Source organism: Coffea arabica, chromosome 6e, assembly GCF_036785885.1.
Source record: "Coffea arabica cultivar ET-39 chromosome 6e, Coffea Arabica ET-39 HiFi, whole genome shotgun sequence".
Classification (NCBI taxonomy): Eukaryota; Viridiplantae; Streptophyta; class Magnoliopsida; order Gentianales; family Rubiaceae; genus Coffea; species Coffea arabica.
The window spans coordinates 32653151-32669471 of NC_092321.1; the positions used below are offsets into that span (position 1 = coordinate 32653151).

At 35.4% G+C, this 16321-nt stretch overlaps 2 protein-coding genes across 2 annotated transcripts; both read left to right on the plus strand.

The window, feature by feature from the left end:
• The first annotated feature begins 1458 nt into the window (after positions 1-1458).
• LOC113694627 (tryptophan N-monooxygenase CYP79A68) lies at positions 1459-3395 on the plus strand. Its single transcript, XM_027213474.2, has 2 exons — positions 1459-2433; positions 2648-3395. Exons 1-2 carry the CDS (start codon positions 1483-1485, stop codon positions 3290-3292), a joined length of 1596 nt encoding a protein of 531 aa, XP_027069275.2. The 5' UTR covers positions 1459-1482; the 3' UTR covers positions 3293-3395.
• Positions 3396-14014: 10619 nt separating this feature from the next.
• LOC140009860 (uncharacterized) lies at positions 14015-16089 on the plus strand. The gene is made up of 5 exons (XM_072056193.1): positions 14015-14105; positions 14410-14780; positions 14923-15011; positions 15282-15490; positions 15572-16089. The coding sequence occupies exons 1-5, from the start codon at positions 14015-14017 to the stop codon at positions 16087-16089; spliced, it is 1278 nt and encodes a 425-aa protein (XP_071912294.1).
• The last annotated feature ends 232 nt before the right edge of the window (positions 16090-16321 follow it).

Sequence of the window (16321 nt, forward strand, 5' to 3'; positions counted from 1 at the left end):
TTATGTGTATTACTTTTTTAAAAGAAATAAATCTTTATTCCCTCAATTCAATCTCACCATAGATACATTTTCCTTTTATTGTTCGGCACAAGCACAATCTTTCTAGGTTTTATATGTCACTTTGGTCTAACATAAGCAAAGTATTTTCTTCTTTGAGATAAACTGTAATTTGAAAAAAAAAATTCCTTGTTTCCTTCTTTTTTTGGTTTTCATCCTTATGACTTATGATGCTGAGATAGGTACCACATTTTAGTGTTCTTGTTTGTTGATCTAATTTTATTTTTTTTTCTAGTGTATTGGAGACTGAACTAGTACAAGTTGACATAGACTTTAGCTATTTCAATGTTCAAGCAACTTGTACTATGCTCGAATCTGACACAACCCAAATTTATTTAGCACCATGTTTGGTATTCAACAGAAATTTTACTCAAGATAGATACAATTTTGTTTCCACATTAATTCCAAGTTTTTCGAGGAGACAAATACAGCCTTAGTCAAATTTGAAACTAGGTGTAGACTTAAATGCTCATATGTATCCTAAAATGTTTATGAAGTTCCTTTTTGGTTTTTTTAATTTGCAGTGGCAGATAAAAGCAAAAAATATATTAACCCACAAATGGATTCAATTTGATTTATATTACATGAAACTCGTTACTCTTCATTTAAAAAGAAAGAAAAGTGGTATTGAAAAAAAATCAAGCCAGATAAGAGCAAGCATGGATCTTATTCAAAATGTAGAGGATTATTCCCCCTTCCATAACTTGATTGGCTAGATAAGAGAGTACATGAGCAAGGATTAGGAATATAGACTATGGCGCACATGGCGTGAAGGAAATCAATGCACCGACTATTTGGCTAAGAGCAGCATCAGCAATGAATCATGATTGCAGGTGGTTAGAGAACCTCCAATTGAACTTAGAGAATTACTTGGAGCTGACATATCAGGGGTTGCTACCCCACGTTTGGTAACCAATTAGAGGATGAACCTCTCACCTTTTGTAGTAAAAAAAAATTAAGCTGTAAAAAATATATTTAATTGTTTAGATTCATAAACTAAGAAATATACAAAATAGGGTAAAGTCTTAAATTTTAGACTAAAACTTGAGACTAAATACTAGTATATTCCAATTGATAAAATTGATCCTACTTTTTAACAAAGGACAACTGTAGAAAGAAATGTCAGGTGTAGTTGTAGCTGAATGTTAAATTCATCAAAAGACAAAGTAAGAGACAACTGTCAAGAAATGTGAAAGCTTCACACCAAATGTCATCGGATATCTGAAATTCATAACAAGTGTCAATAAATGCCAAAGCTACCGCACATGTGTCAAAAGATTCATGATTTGTAACGCATACCACCGAAAGATGCAAACTTGAATACTACCTTATCTTTGCTAGACATGTCTATATATTAGTTCTATTTCTAGGTCTGGCTCAACCAGAAATTCAGAACCGTCTTTTGCAATATTACTTCTGATCATCATGTTTTCTCTAATTCTTTTGCTCATGATGTCCCTCCTCATCATGGTCATCATGAAGAAAGGCAAATTTTTGGGGAATGCAAAAAAGAACAGTAAGCATTCCTCTCCCAAACTTCCCCCAGGCCCCTCTCCATGGCCTATTGTCGGAAGCTTACTTGAGCTATACAGAAACCTTCCACCATTCCAATGGATTGATGGCATCATGAAAAAATTGGAAACTGATATTGCGTGCTTCCGGCTAGGCAGTGTTCATGTTATTGTTGTGAATTCTCCAGAGCTAGCTAGGGATTTCTTACACAATCACAATGCAGTATTTGCCTCTAGACCTATTACCATGGCTACCCAGCATTCCAGCCGTGGATATCTCAGCATGGCGGTTTCTCCATTGGGTCCTCAATGGAAGAAAATGCGGAAAATGTACACCACTCATCTAATAACGCCTTCAAGACTTCGATGGCTACTTGAGAAGAGAAATCAAGAAGCTGACAACTATGTTTCCTTCATTTTTAACCAGTGCAACAAATCTTCTTCTTCTGATGGCTCAGTCATCAATGTAAGAACTGCCCTTCGTCACTATGTTTCAAATGTCATTAAGAGAATCATTTTTAGCAAAAGATATTTTGGGGAAGGTGGAAAAGATGGAGGCCCAGGGAAAGAGGAAGAAGAGCATGTTGAAATAGTTTTTAAACTCTTGAAGTACATGTTTGCCTTTGGTGTATCTGATTATCTGCCATGGTTGAGAGTGTTAGATATACAGGGTCATGAGAAAAGTGTCAAGAAGGCTATGAGAATTTTGAACAAGCACCATGACCCCATCATAGAGGAAAGAATCAGGCTATGGAGAGATGGGAAAAAGAAAGAGCGCGAAGATCTACTCGATGTTATGATAACATTGAAGGATGAGACAGAAAAATCATTGTTATCAGAAGAAGAGATCAAAGCTCAGTGCATTGTAAGCACTTAATTGGATGGATTATAACCAGAAGTTCTAGTCTAAATCATTACGTGAAGGATTTGACATGATTAACTTAGAATTTTATTGGAAATTAATTAAATTAGTCTGTTCATTTTTAGAGTTTGTATTTGAAGTCTTCTATTTGAGAGTTGCATTCTAATTTTTGTTAGTATTACTCTTACTATCTATTAACTCAAATGTCACATTGTAGGAGGTGTTCTTTGGGATGGACAGTCCAACAACTTCAGTTGAGTGGGCATTGGCAGAAATGATTAACAAACCTGAGCTACTACAAAAAGCTGTGGATGAGATCGATAAAGTGGTCGGAAAGGAAAGACTGATTCAAGAATACGATGTTCCGCAGTTAAACTATGTTAAAGCTTGTGTTAAGGAAGCTTTTCGGCTCCATCCTGTTACTTTCTTTAATCTTCCACATGTTTCAACTGCGGATGCAATTGTTGGTGGCTACTTTATCCCGGAGGGCAGCCATATTTTGTTGGGCCGCTATGGTCTAGGTCGAAACCCTAAAGTTTGGGGAAACCCTTTGGAGTTTAAGCCTGAACGTCATTTTGATTGTGATAAATCATCTAAAGTGGAGCTGATAGATCCAGAGTTGAGAATGATTTCCTTTGGTTCTGGAAAGCGTGCTTGTGCGGGGATTGCACTTGGTACACCTTTAAGTGTGATGGCATTAGGGAGGATTGTCCAGGCATTTACTTGGAGTGTGCCCAAAACTTTAGAAAAAATTGATTTGTCTGAAGTTCCAAATGGTTTGGAGTTGGCTAAACCACTACATGCATATGCAAAGCCGCGATTACCATCCACCATGTATCCTATCATGCTAAATGGGTTTTAAATGCTAGCAGTAAATGTGAAACATCTCAACCTATTTGTATGGAGTACTCAAGTCTAGATTGAAATTATCTTATAATAGTATTTCATATATGTGAAATAGTGAATTTATGAGTGAAATTAATACCCACCATATAAGTTTTATTTACACACAAAAATGTCATGAAATAAATGCAAAATCTACACCTCAAAATTTAAAGATTTATGTCTAGAACTTACAAAAAATAACATAGACAAGTACCTTTTTAGGTTGATCAATATATGCTATAAAGTTGCTCTTAAAATTTCTTAGTTAAATTTGCTTCATTTCAGGTAGAATATCTAGTTAAATTAGTCTTTAGTCTGTAAATATACAATAAAATTTGCATGTACCTAAGCCTCTTCCATCTTTTTTAATATATACATATAGGTCTAGGTTGGTCTAGGTTTTGGTCTGGGTATGGGCATAGATTTTACAAGACCAAACCCTATCCAAATGTATGATTCGTTCACAGCATATAAATCTAGGTGGGGTCAATATTTGAAAAATTAAAGACAAATTCATAAAAATATGATAGGTCTAGATTAGGTCTAGATAATACTCGATCCATTTACCAGCTGTTAACATGTCTAGTAATTGATCCAAAACCATTGATAAAATTCCATGTAGACATAGATAGACATTATTGCGTAAGTTCATACTGAATATTGACATTAGCCTTTATTGAATATTGATGTAATCAATTTTCATCCCTTATTACAATAGTTTCCAATCGATTCCAAGGATTACAATTAGGCATACATGAAAGAACACTAATTTAATCTTGATGCTGTAGACTCAATTAAAGTAGGCTTTTACTTTCATGAAAAAAATGAAGTCCCTTCAATTTACTTTAACAGTTAAAGCAAGTTTTATTTCAATTGCTATTCAAATCCTTATAATTAAATTGCAAAATGAAAAAATCTGTATAGATTAGTTGTTTTTCAAGGTATTTTTCAAAAACCACACTACTGTAAAATTGCATATAAAAACTTTTCTTGTAGATGTATTTTGAGGATGTTATTAAAATTTAAAAATTTATTGGGTAGTTTAAAAAATTTTTAGAACTTCCCACCACAACCACCCACTACCCTCTTCCCCTCCACCAATACCACCAGCCACCACCCTCCCCTTCCCTTCCCCTTATCCTCTTCTCCCTCCCTTCCCCCCTTTCCCTCAATCCCCCCCTTCCCCCGTACCCTCTAGAATAGTTTCTTCCCTCCCTTCTCTTTTCTTGCAACCCTCCACTCCATCTTGTGACCAAATTTGGTTAAGGAAGATAGAGAAGGAGGTGCAAGGAAGGGGAAGAGAGGGTTCCAAGAGGTTCATGGGAAGGGGAGGGAAGGGAAGGAGAGGAAGCAAGGGGAAAGGAGAGGGAAATCAAGGGTTGGGGAGGTAGAAGAAGGAGTTGTGAGATGGTGACCGGAGTTAGGGAAGGAGGTAGGAGGTGGTTGATGGTAGTGGGAGGTACGATAATGAGGGGGTTGTGGTAGAGCAAGAAAGGTAGAAGTGGTAGTATTTTATTATTATTTTTTTCATATTTTAAGTGTATTTGGCTATTTTTGAAGTGTGTTACTGTAGTATTACATTTGAAAAATTGTATTTAGGAAAAACTTTGAATCCAAAAAAAATGATAGAATAGAATTATATTATACATGCACACATTTGGATACATAAATAGTATTACACACAGAGACGTACATATATATACAGACACACAATACATACATCTCTACATACACAAACTTTTACCTAGATTATAGTTAGATTCAAATATATGATAACTTTTTTAACTTTCCTTTCTTGTAATTTTTTAATCTTTATAATACGGTATCAAACTTTAGGCTTTCAATTCATTCAAATTATAGAAACATCCCTTTTATTCCCCTTCATTAATTATTAAATACATATTTTTCTAGTTCACACCCTTAGTTTTTATTAATATAAACATATATATACATAGATAAACATATACACATATACATAGATAATAAACATAGTCCATTGCCTAAAACTATCTCATATATATATATATATATATATATATATGTATGTATGTATATATAACAACTTCACTTTCACTTTCCTTTCTTATATTGTTAGTAAGTATTAAAACTTTATTCTCTCAATCCATGCTAAACACCATAGATACATTTTCCTAGTGCTGTTATCCATCTTCATTTATTCCTCAATTTAGACAACTTTCCCCCTTTATTCTCCTCTATTAATTATTAAAACACACAATCCAAACTAAGTGACCATATAAATATACACACTCATAAATTGTAATATTTTTTCCAAATTAATTATATTTTTCTAAAAAACTAACACCTAAGCCTCCTCCTATCAAACCTATTAGCAAAACCAATCATTAAAATTTTAACTTTCTAGCTCATGTTCTTAGTTTCTACTTTCTACTCGTAGTAGTCCCAAAATTTTAGCCTTCTTTTTTTTTTAATGAAATGCAATTCCATTCCCTTAGTTCCCTAATTTTTATTCTCATTCTTTTTAATGAATAATTCTATACTCACACACATACAAATACACTCGTATACATATAGACATATGTACATATAAATACGTGAATACATGTCATAGATACACACAATACAAAACAATGCTCACATATAAGACAACTTCTTTACATTTTCCTTTCTTATTTTTTTTTACGCTTTCAAATATGTAATAAGACTTTATTCACTCAATTCATACTCACCATAGTTACATTTTAATTTTTTTCCTTATTAGATTCATGACTTGTAACATATGAAATATTGCACACTATATACATTCCCTTTTCCTGGACATATGCATTTTAGTTGTCTGTCTACTCTCTAGCTCAACAAGAAATTTAGAACGATCATCAGCAAACTCGTTTTTCATTATCATAATTAACTTATCTAATCCTTCGGTTCATCTTGTCCTTTCTCATCATGATCATCATGAAGAAATTTTAGGAAATGCATATCAAAAAATTGAGCATCTCACACCTACACAACCCCAAGCCCCTCTTCGTGGCCTATTGTTGGAAGTCTCCCTAAATTATACACTAACACGCCACCAATATGTACTTACCCAAAGAAAAATGAAAACCACCAATATGTAAAACCATGATTATGCCACCCAAAACATACCTGACTAAACAATGTTGTAAGTGCCAAAAAATCTCAGATTTATTTGTGTAATAGTATAAGCATTATTGTTTCATCATTATTCATTTTTAAGGTAAGAATTCAATACATTTTCACAATGAAAGTTGTATTTAGTACTAGGACAAAAATCCATTAAACATGGACCATAAGACTTCCATTTTACACATAATTTTGTGCATGTAGCATTTTTTTGTTTTTTAAATCATAGGTATCCATTTTACAAATTAATAAAACTGTAGACCATTACATGTTCATATGTATATATATAAATATATAAATGTAGGTAATAGTATATACATGCTATATTTACGTATGCATGCAATTATAATGTCCTTTCTCTCACTTTCTCTCTCTAGGATTTTCTAGGGTTTGGCTCATGTGTCCAAGATAGTAGCCGACAGCCCGCTTGATCTTCTACATGGGAGTGGCAAATCTCGCCAAGAGGTGCTGTTGATCTCCAAACCTCTTAGGAGTTCTTTGTTTGGGTGATTTGCTTTTAGTAGACCTCCTATGGATGTGATTTGAAAGTTCTTTTTTTCTTTAGGGTTGAAGGGTGAGTGTTTCATTGGTTCGTTCAAAGCTCACCGATGACCATATCTAAATGGACCTTGGATTTTAAAGCTTCTCACGAATCATCTGTGATGCCTATTAGGGTTTGTTTTCCTGAACTTCCTATTCCATTTTTTCAATCATGAGTATGTTGTCAAATTGGCTTTTGTGTCGAGATATCCTTTGGAGGTGGATTCTGCTACATGTGATTTGAAATGTCCTCCAGTTCAAGAGTATTGGTGGAATTGATGTTGCTAAGGCTTCAGTAAAGTATATTTGGTTTGGGGATGATGATTATAGGTTTTGGCTGCATGTTGAATATGAGAATTGGTCGTCATCTTGTGCTTATTGTTCATGGATAGGCCACGATGATGGTGAATGCTTCAAGAAAAATCCATCTTTGCACCTTGTTATGCTTGCTCTATCAGTCCAACATGTTCCAAAACCTCTGCAGTAGGTTTACATTCCCAAAGTTTCAGGTGATTAGGGTAAGGAGAAGATTGATGACCAAGCTACTCAAGATATATAAGTATTCGTCAATTGATTTGGTTCGCACTTTAAGTCCTTTAATAATTCATGAGTTGGTTAATAATACTTTTAATATTGCAAGTCTCTCAATTCTCAAGATATTATTCATCATGTTCATGTTCAGGCTTCTAATTGAGAGGTGATTGACGTCAGTCGTTCTAATTCAAAAGCAAGTCAAAATTTGGAGTAAGCGACAGTGCAGGTTGGTATGGGATGCAAGTCCAATAGGGTTTGGCATTGCTCAAACGTTCCAAATAGGAAAAGGGTCAAGGTTTGCAGTTTGTTGAAGGCACTTTTACATACCTTGAATTCGATGATAAGGAGGTGATTGCTATCTCCCATTTATTTATGGTATGTTACAGCAGATGTTCAAGAGGGTAAGTTAATGTTGAAAGAATTAGGTTTTAAACATCAGCTTATCAAAAAGATTTGGATTGAAGTTGAGGGTGATAATGCACCTAGGTAGAGTGCGCTTGATCTAAGCTATGCTGAACAAGAATTTTAGCAATTTTTGGGGGGCTATTCAAAATCAGACATCATTGGTGACCAATATTACTATATTGGAAGATGATGATCTGTTGGAAAATGGGGTGAAGCCAAGAAAACATGTTCGAATACGTTCATCTAATCTCTAACATCTAAAGATCAATTGATTTCTTTTGGCAAATTATTGAATCATCATTTCCCTGCATCAGATATGCAAGTAATGGACAGTATAAGAGAGCATACCCTTACACTTGATGATCAATTGCATATTTTTCCTCCAACAATAGCTCAAAATACTGATCAGTCATGTCATAATACAAGAAGTAAGCCAAAAGCCAAAAAATGGCAATAATGTTAGGAAAAATCAGTTTCCAAGTGGCCAAAAAAAGATGGGGCATACACTCCATTTGGAATTGAAAAATAGGTCATGAAGATTGCTGCAATTTGATTAATGTTATTTCTCATGATCCTATTTGTTATCTTTAGTTTCTTTTTAGGTTTGGCCCCTGGCTTTAAAAAAAAATGTACATGCATATAATATATATGTGTGTGTGTAAATGTGTGTATTTTTTCAGTAATATATATGTGTGTGTATTTTTATAGTAATAACATTTACAAGTACCATTCAGACCCATTTTAGTTGTATAGTTCTAAGTTGCTTATCTTAGATGTGTAGCATCTAATTTGGATATTTTGCTTTGTGCATAGTAACTTGGTGCTACTTGTGACGTTGTTATTGCTATATCTATAAAAGCTAATAGTTTACATAAGAAATAATACAAAAAAGATGTTATTCTCTAATGCTATTTCATTCATTTTATTCCATTTTCTTAATCCTATGTTTTTTTATTACGTCATTCTAAAACCTTTTCCTAATTGATAGCACGATCCTTTTGAAGATTTCCTTCTTTAGGTGGCGATTGCTGCGAAGGTGGCTTCCTTTGGACGATCTCCTTCCACAAAGAGGGTTGGGCTTAGCATCGAGGTGCTATTGCTGTGGTCAGGCGACGGAAACGGGAAACCATCGTTTTGTTTTAGGGCCAATAGCAGCTAATGTTTCGCGGCACTTCTCTTACATATTTAGGCTGACGGACCAGGGTAGTGGGGTTACGGCGAGACTTGCCAGCTGGTTCTTCTCACATTGGTTTGTGTCATAGAATCATATTCATGTCATTCTACCACTGTTGATTTTGTGGTTCATTTGGAAATCCCGTAATAAGGCCCGCTTTGAGGGGACGAGTATGTCATCTGATCAAATAATTCACTAGGTTTGTAATGTTGTTGATCAGTTGGGTATGGGTGGATTACTGAAGATGCAGAACTTTCAAGGGGATCTACAATAAAAAGTTCTTCATATACACTGTTATAATAAAATATTTTAAAAATACCCCCAAAAATAGCTAATCCAAAGGGAACCTATATTTTGTATAATGTACTCCTGCATTATTCCATTGAATCTAACTCAATATTTTAGCTTATTGTATATTCAGTTATTTACAAACAATATATTTTTGGTCATTGCTAAGATTGGGAAATATATTTGTAAAGCATGGATGAAATGAATAGAGCCAAAAAAAATCTGAGATACACTATTGTTGTCCATATAGAAAAATTATAAATTAGAAAGTTAAATTGTAAATTATAGAACAATCACAATTTCTGTTGTTTTTACTCATTCTTCAAGGCACTTAAATGGTAAATTTCACTTTTTTCTTTTTCTTTATATAATTGTTATGGTTATTTTTAAATTCCTATAATTACTTAATGGCTATCAATATAAATTTATATAGTATGTAAGAACGTTAAGTTAATGTAGTTGACATCAATTTTCACCTTATCATATTTTCATTTCATTCAATAATTGGCCAATTTTAATATTAGGAAAGAAATTTGTGTTATATGCATGAGCAAAAGAAAGCCAAAAAATGCAAAATAATGCAAAGAAAGCAACTAGATTGGGATTTATTTGACGGGACAAAAGATCAAAAATTTCCCTATATAATTGCATTCTTATATATTAAAATAATACATCTAGATTAAAAGATAAACATCCAAATTTATATATGCAACTTATAATTGTTTGAGGTTTTGTTCTCATTTACATTTAGGAGCTCTAAACATTTGTTGTTTAATACTAAATAATGTACATCCATAATAATTCACTATGATAGAGGTTGATTTAAAATAATTTATAATCCATCTTTTAAGTTTAAGATTGTCAAGAAGCATAAAGCCATGCATCAAAATGTGTCATTCCCACAAATGGATTCAAATTGATTTTTTAACCCAAAGTTGTTACTTTTGATTTAGAAACTTGAGACTACTAAATATGAAATCTTGCAAACAAATGATCCTACATTTTTCAAAGGAAAGCATTAAATAGGCAAGTTAGCTATAGCTGTAGCTCAACTTTAAATAACAAATGTCAAAGTATATGGACCAAGTATCAACTAATTTTGAAGATTGATAACAAATGTCATCAAACTAAAGCAAACATAATGCCTTAAAACATTTCAAAGATGCATATATAATTCTGTAAAAAAAAAAAATGTTTGTTCACTTTTGGTTTTACATTTTATAAAGCAGTCTACTCCCCTTTGATATAACCTTCTCCCTGCTTTGTTGTTCTTTTGAGGGCGTTGAAGGAGACGAAATTCAGCGTAAAGATTGGTATGGAGATTAGAGTGCTTAATCTCTTTTTTTGGTACATTTTTCTTATGTTGACTTTTTGTCTTTGAATTTTACTTTAAGTCAATAATTTTGTAACATTTTAATTAGGAGATTTTCATTGCTTTGTTGCATTAGTTTTTCATAAAGCAAATAGATGAGGTTTTTGTATCATTTTAATTTTTATTTGGTGTTGAGTTAGAATGCGTTCGATTGGATGGTTACTCTGCATTTCTGATTCATTGAATCGACTCACTATGATTGTTCAAGTATGATGCAGAAGATGGCTGTGTTGATGGGCTAGATCTAGGTAACTTAAGGGAAATGAAGGCTATAATGGGGGGAATGTTGGAGATAATGAATCTGATTCTGCAAGTGATTCTAAGCTAGATTCTCCATTAGTATTCAAGAGTCGTTCTAAAAGACAAAGGAGGTAATTAGTGGTTGAGAATGATATGAGCTCTAAACTTGTTGATCCTGATCTTTTCAAGAATCAAGCATACTTGGTTGACAAGCGCGCTTATGGAGGCACCTCTGTATTTAATGCAAAGCACAAGACAAATATGCAAGGAGTGGTTCACAGGACTCAAATCTTGACAAAATCATAAATGGTCACCGAGGGAAGGAAGCTGGAAATGACTGTTGATGTGATGACCCCACCTCTGCCCTAGGACGTACCCTAAGGTTTAGCGGGTCGCCTGCCTAACTCTTGCCAGGACTCACTCACATAATCTTAAAAGATGAGTTATAACTTCAAGAGTAAGGAGCGCATCAGTTTCCAAACTTAAAATATAGATACACACTTGGTCATCTCAAATATCCATACATACTCAAAATATGGCAAAAGATTAATTTATAGTTGAAATCCAAACCCTAGACGAGCACTAGCGCTATTAGAATTACAAAGTCAAAAGATCTAGACAAAATCCATCCGGTCCCAGTTACTCGCACATGCTTACATCTCCTGTAACAAAAACAAAACTAATAGAATGAGTCATAACTCAGTGAGCTTCAAAATAAAATATGCAAACAAAGTATCAATCCCAAAGCAAGTAATAAAGCGATGACTAAACAAATCAATAATAGGTAAGCAGGAACAAGTAGCACATTCAGATGGAAGGATACTTTTCTCCCACATTGGCCACTTAACTCGTAACCGTTGACACTCCGTCAACCTTGGAATACACTATCAAGTCCAGTAGATCACCACTTCACACTATCTCCGACCATCGATCATCTCCCTTACAGGGCATGCACGCCAATCAAGTACAAATGGCGTAATACTCGAGTATACCAAGGCTAATAACAAGATACAAGATCCATGGTTCATCGATCCTCGATCAAACCCTTGCTGGCTCGATTTGACCAACTAGCCGATAGGGATGGGATCCCAAAGCAAGTATAGTCGGTGAGATGACAACTCCAATCGAATTTCAAGTCATGCACAAATATAACGGTTCACAAGTAAACAAGTCGACAAGAATTCAAGCAAGTTAGGTCCAGTGCAATAAAGTACATACTCGCCTTTTCAATATCAAATCAAGATATGTAGTAAAAAGTCACATAGTCCAAATCATGCAGTTGAATACTCACCAAATGAATTACTGCTTGTCAACGTCAAGCTCAAACCCTATACCCTGGTCACTCTCGATATCTATGAGTAATATTATATAGCAAGTTGCAATCAAACAGCATTTCAAAATGCCCAACTTTTCTTGTCAATATCAAAGGAAAATTCATGTAAATGTAACCCATAAGGCTTAGCAAGACATATGTGAGGTATGCTCACAACTTTGGAAGAAAAGCAATTAGAACTTTCAAATTTAAAACCGGATATAAGCTTATAGAAAAACTTGCTTGAAGTAATTATTACTTCCCTCCTTGTGAAAATGCATGATTTTGGCACAAAAATCCAGCTTATGACACAAACAAGGCGGATTCAAACAACTTTAAGCAAGGCGAGTCCAAACCATCCTAAATTCACACCACAACCCTCATTTTTACTCACCTACGCTACAAGAAGGAAAACGGGCAGCATCTCCCCTGTTTTGCCTTAACTTTTCCATCCAATTTCAAAGCCAAATTTCATAGCACAACTACCCAGTCCACAAGTTGTAAGGTAAAAGGGGTTCTTATACTAGGCCACAAAACTAACTACTTTAGGCATATCCTTGGCACATATTCATCATATACTCAAGCTGAAAAATTAAACCCTAGGCTGGAAATTTACAACTAAAGCTGAAAGATCCTATTTTGAAGCTAAAATTTCATACTAAAGTTAGAAATTCCCATGTTAAGACTAAAAGGGTATATCAAAGCTGAAAGTAGCATCCCAAAGCTTGAAATTACATAGCAAAGCTGGAAAATAACAAACTACTACACAAAACTACAAAATCTTCCATACCACATACTACAAACAAGCCATAATCTCATTCAAATGCAAGATTAAAGAGAAAGAGTAGTTCCTTGCCAAGAGTACCTTCAAACCTTAAGATGAATAGCAAAATACAGCTTTCTTTTCCCAAAAAACACTCCACACCAAGGTCCTTCCTTCCTTGTTGCAACCTCCTATGGATTGGTTTAGGGTTTGAGGTTGATTTTCCCACAAAATCAAATTAGGAATCAAAATGAAATTTGAAGGAGTTTTTTCTCTTTTCTCTCTTCTCTCTCTTGGCCAAGAAGGAAAACAAATGAAGAGAGTTTTGTTCCACTAGATGATAAAGATGGAAGAAAGGTCTTGGTAAAAAATGACCTTGATTGCCAACACTTGGCATCCAACCATTTCTCTTCTTTTTTTCTTTTCCTCTATCTTTTCTTTCCTTAAATTCGGCCAACCTAGGGGCAAAGAAGGAAATAAAAAATAAAGAAAGAAAAGTCTTGGTCAAGTGATGGCTTTAACCGGTGATAAGTGGCGCAAGTTGGTTCAAGCCTATCTCTTTGTCTCTCTTGTGTTTTTAATTTATGTTTCACTAATTCACTCTTAACACTTTTACTCACATAATTTCTCTTACTTAACACCCGTTCTTATCCACCAAATTTAGTGCATACACCTCACCAATTGATCACACTATTACACTGCAATACAAACCCTAGCATGCACCAACTATAAAAGTAAAAATAAAAACTCTCGACTCTATCGTTAAAAATAGTTACAAAAATTAAGGCGAGTAAATTAGTATTAAGGAAACTATAAATTAACTATCAAAAATAAGGAAAATTATAAGAAAATATAAAAGAATTTTCAAGTCCCCACAGTTGATTCGAAGGAGTTGATAGACAATGTGTAGTTTGGCACAGTTGGAACCAGCCGACTACAGGTTACGGAATGACTCATTTTGTCATAAAATTGAAGAGGTTAAAGCATACTTTGGAAGCATGGAATAGGGAGACTTTTGGGAATGTTTTCGACAATGTAGGTAAAGCTGAAGAAGATGTTAAATAGAAGGAGTTACAGCTAGAGAGGGAGGAAACTAGTGAAGCGTGCCTGCAATGGAGCCAAGCACATGCTTCTCTTCTGAAACACTTGGCGGATGAAGAGACTTTTTGGCAGCAGAAAGCTAGAGTTAAGTGGTTAAGGAGGGAGATGCAAACACAAGATATTTCCACTCTTCTCTGTTGGACAAGAGATCACAGCTTACTATTAGAAGAATTAAAAGCCTGAATGGAAACTACATTATGGGTGATGACAACATTGGTACTGCGGTTGTGGATTTTTTCAAGTCCTTGTTAGCAGAGCCATCGTTAGTAAACAACCTGGCAGCTACGGAGTTGCTGAATCTGATTCTGCACTTATAACTTCTCAACAAAATAGCCAGCTTCTAAAGGAGGTCACTCTTACGGAAGCTAAAAGAGCAGTGTTTGACCTTGATGGTAATAGTACAGCTGGTTGTGACAGGTTTGCGGGTTGCTTTTACACTCATTGCAGGGATATAATTGCAAATGACGTTCTTCAAGCTGCTCAAGAATTTTTGTGTTGTCTTTCGCTCCCTAAGGGCATTGCAAGCACTTTGGTGATACTAATCCCAAACAAGGAATCTCCAACGACATTTGCAGATTTCAGGCGAATCAGTCTGCGCACATTCATTAGCAAGGTGTTTACTAAAATTCTTTGTAATCGGTTAAAAAATGTTTTGCCCACTCTCGTCTCTCTAGAGTAGTTGACATTTGTCAATGGTAGAGAGATCTCGAATAACATCTTGCTTGCACAGGATGGTTAATTCGATTGATAAGCAGGTTTGGGGGCACAACGTTATATTCAAGCTTGACATAATGAAGGCGTTCGACTATGTCTCATGGGCTTTTTTGTCGATTTTGATGGATCGGTTTGGTTTTCATCCTCGTTTTATCTCCTTGATCATAAACAACCTATCCTCTGCTTGGTTCTCAATCCCTGTCAACTTTTTCCAGGCGAACCGTGGCTTGAAGCAAGGGGATCCTCTTTCTCCTTTTCTATTCATATTAGTGTCAGAGGTGCTGAGCCGGGGCTTGAAGAACTTGATCTATGTGGGATCATTGTAGCCGTTCGCATTGGGCCATGGTTGCATGCCAGTATCACACCTAACTTTCACTGATGATATTGTTAGTTTTTGTAGGGGAGATAGTCATTCAGTGAAGGCCTTAATGGATTTTTTGGAACTATACCAGAGTGGTTCGGGCCAGAAGATAAATAAGGAAAAGAGTTTTTGTGTGATGTCTTGCAAATGCCCAACGGCTAGGAAGCGGTTGATAGCTCGATGGACGGAGCTTCAGCAGAAAGATCTTCCCTTTGTTTACTTAGGGAGCAAACTTTTCAAAGGTAAAGGTAAGAAAGAGCACTTTCAACAAATTGTTGATAGGATGTGTGGGACGTAAGCTGGGTGGAAGAATAGGTTGCTATCTGTAGGGGGCCGATTAATTCTAATCAAGCACGTCCTGGCTGCTATTCCTTTGTATACGTTCACAGTTTTAGAACCGCCTAAAAGTATATTGTGCCAATTGGAGAAGATCATGTCCTCCTTTTTCTGGGGAGAAGTTGATGAGCGAGATAAAAGACATTGGACAAAATGGAGTAACTTATGTAAACCAACACAGGAGAATGGGTTGGGGTTATGCCAGCTGGATGACACTGCAAAAGCTTTCGAATGCAAGCTATGGTGGAAGCTGGGGTCTTCAAACACTCTTTGGTCCCAATTCATGCTTTCTAAATATGCTTCAGTTGAGCATATAACTACAGCAGCGGTGAAGCCTTCAAGTTCCTATAATTGGAAGCGGATGTTACGGGTGCGTGATTTGGTGGAGAACAACCTGCAAATCTTGATAAGGGATGGTAGTGCCTCATTTTGGCATGACAGTTGGCTTGGTTCTAGTCCCCTTAGGGGCCAGAAGGGGAAAGTGCCTTTGCTGCACATTCGGGGTTTGTGACTTGCTGCATGATAATGTCTGGGATTTGAACCAAGTGGACTCAGCACTCACACAAGATGAAAAATTGCAAATTCTACGGTCTCAGCCTCAGCTTTCCCAGGGTAAGGATAAGCCGGTATGGCGCCCGTCTACAAATGGTACATTTCAGCTATCCTCAGCAATGGAAATGCTTCGGCAACCCTCAACCTCAATGGTCTCCAAGAGGTTGATTTGGAGTAGGAGGATACCGCTT

Excerpts from the sequence above, each read along its gene's own strand:
- LOC113694627 (XM_027213474.2), top strand. The coding sequence starts at position 1,483 with ATGTTTTCTCTAATTCTTTTGCTCATGATGTCCCTCCTCATCATGGTC. Across the intron at positions 2,434-2,647 it reads AGATCAAAGCTCAGTGCATT|GAGGTGTTCTTTGGGATGGA; the intron begins GTAAGCACTTAA and ends GTCACATTGTAG.
- LOC140009860 (XM_072056193.1), top strand. The coding sequence starts at position 14,015 with ATGACTCATTTTGTCATAAAATTGAAGAGGTTAAAGCATACTTTGGAA. Across the intron at positions 14,106-14,409 it reads GAATGTTTTCGACAATGTAG|TCCTTGTTAGCAGAGCCATC; the intron begins GTAAAGCTGAAG and ends GATTTTTTCAAG. Across the intron at positions 14,781-14,922 it reads TGCGCACATTCATTAGCAAG|GTTTGGGGGCACAACGTTAT; the intron begins GTGTTTACTAAA and ends ATTGATAAGCAG.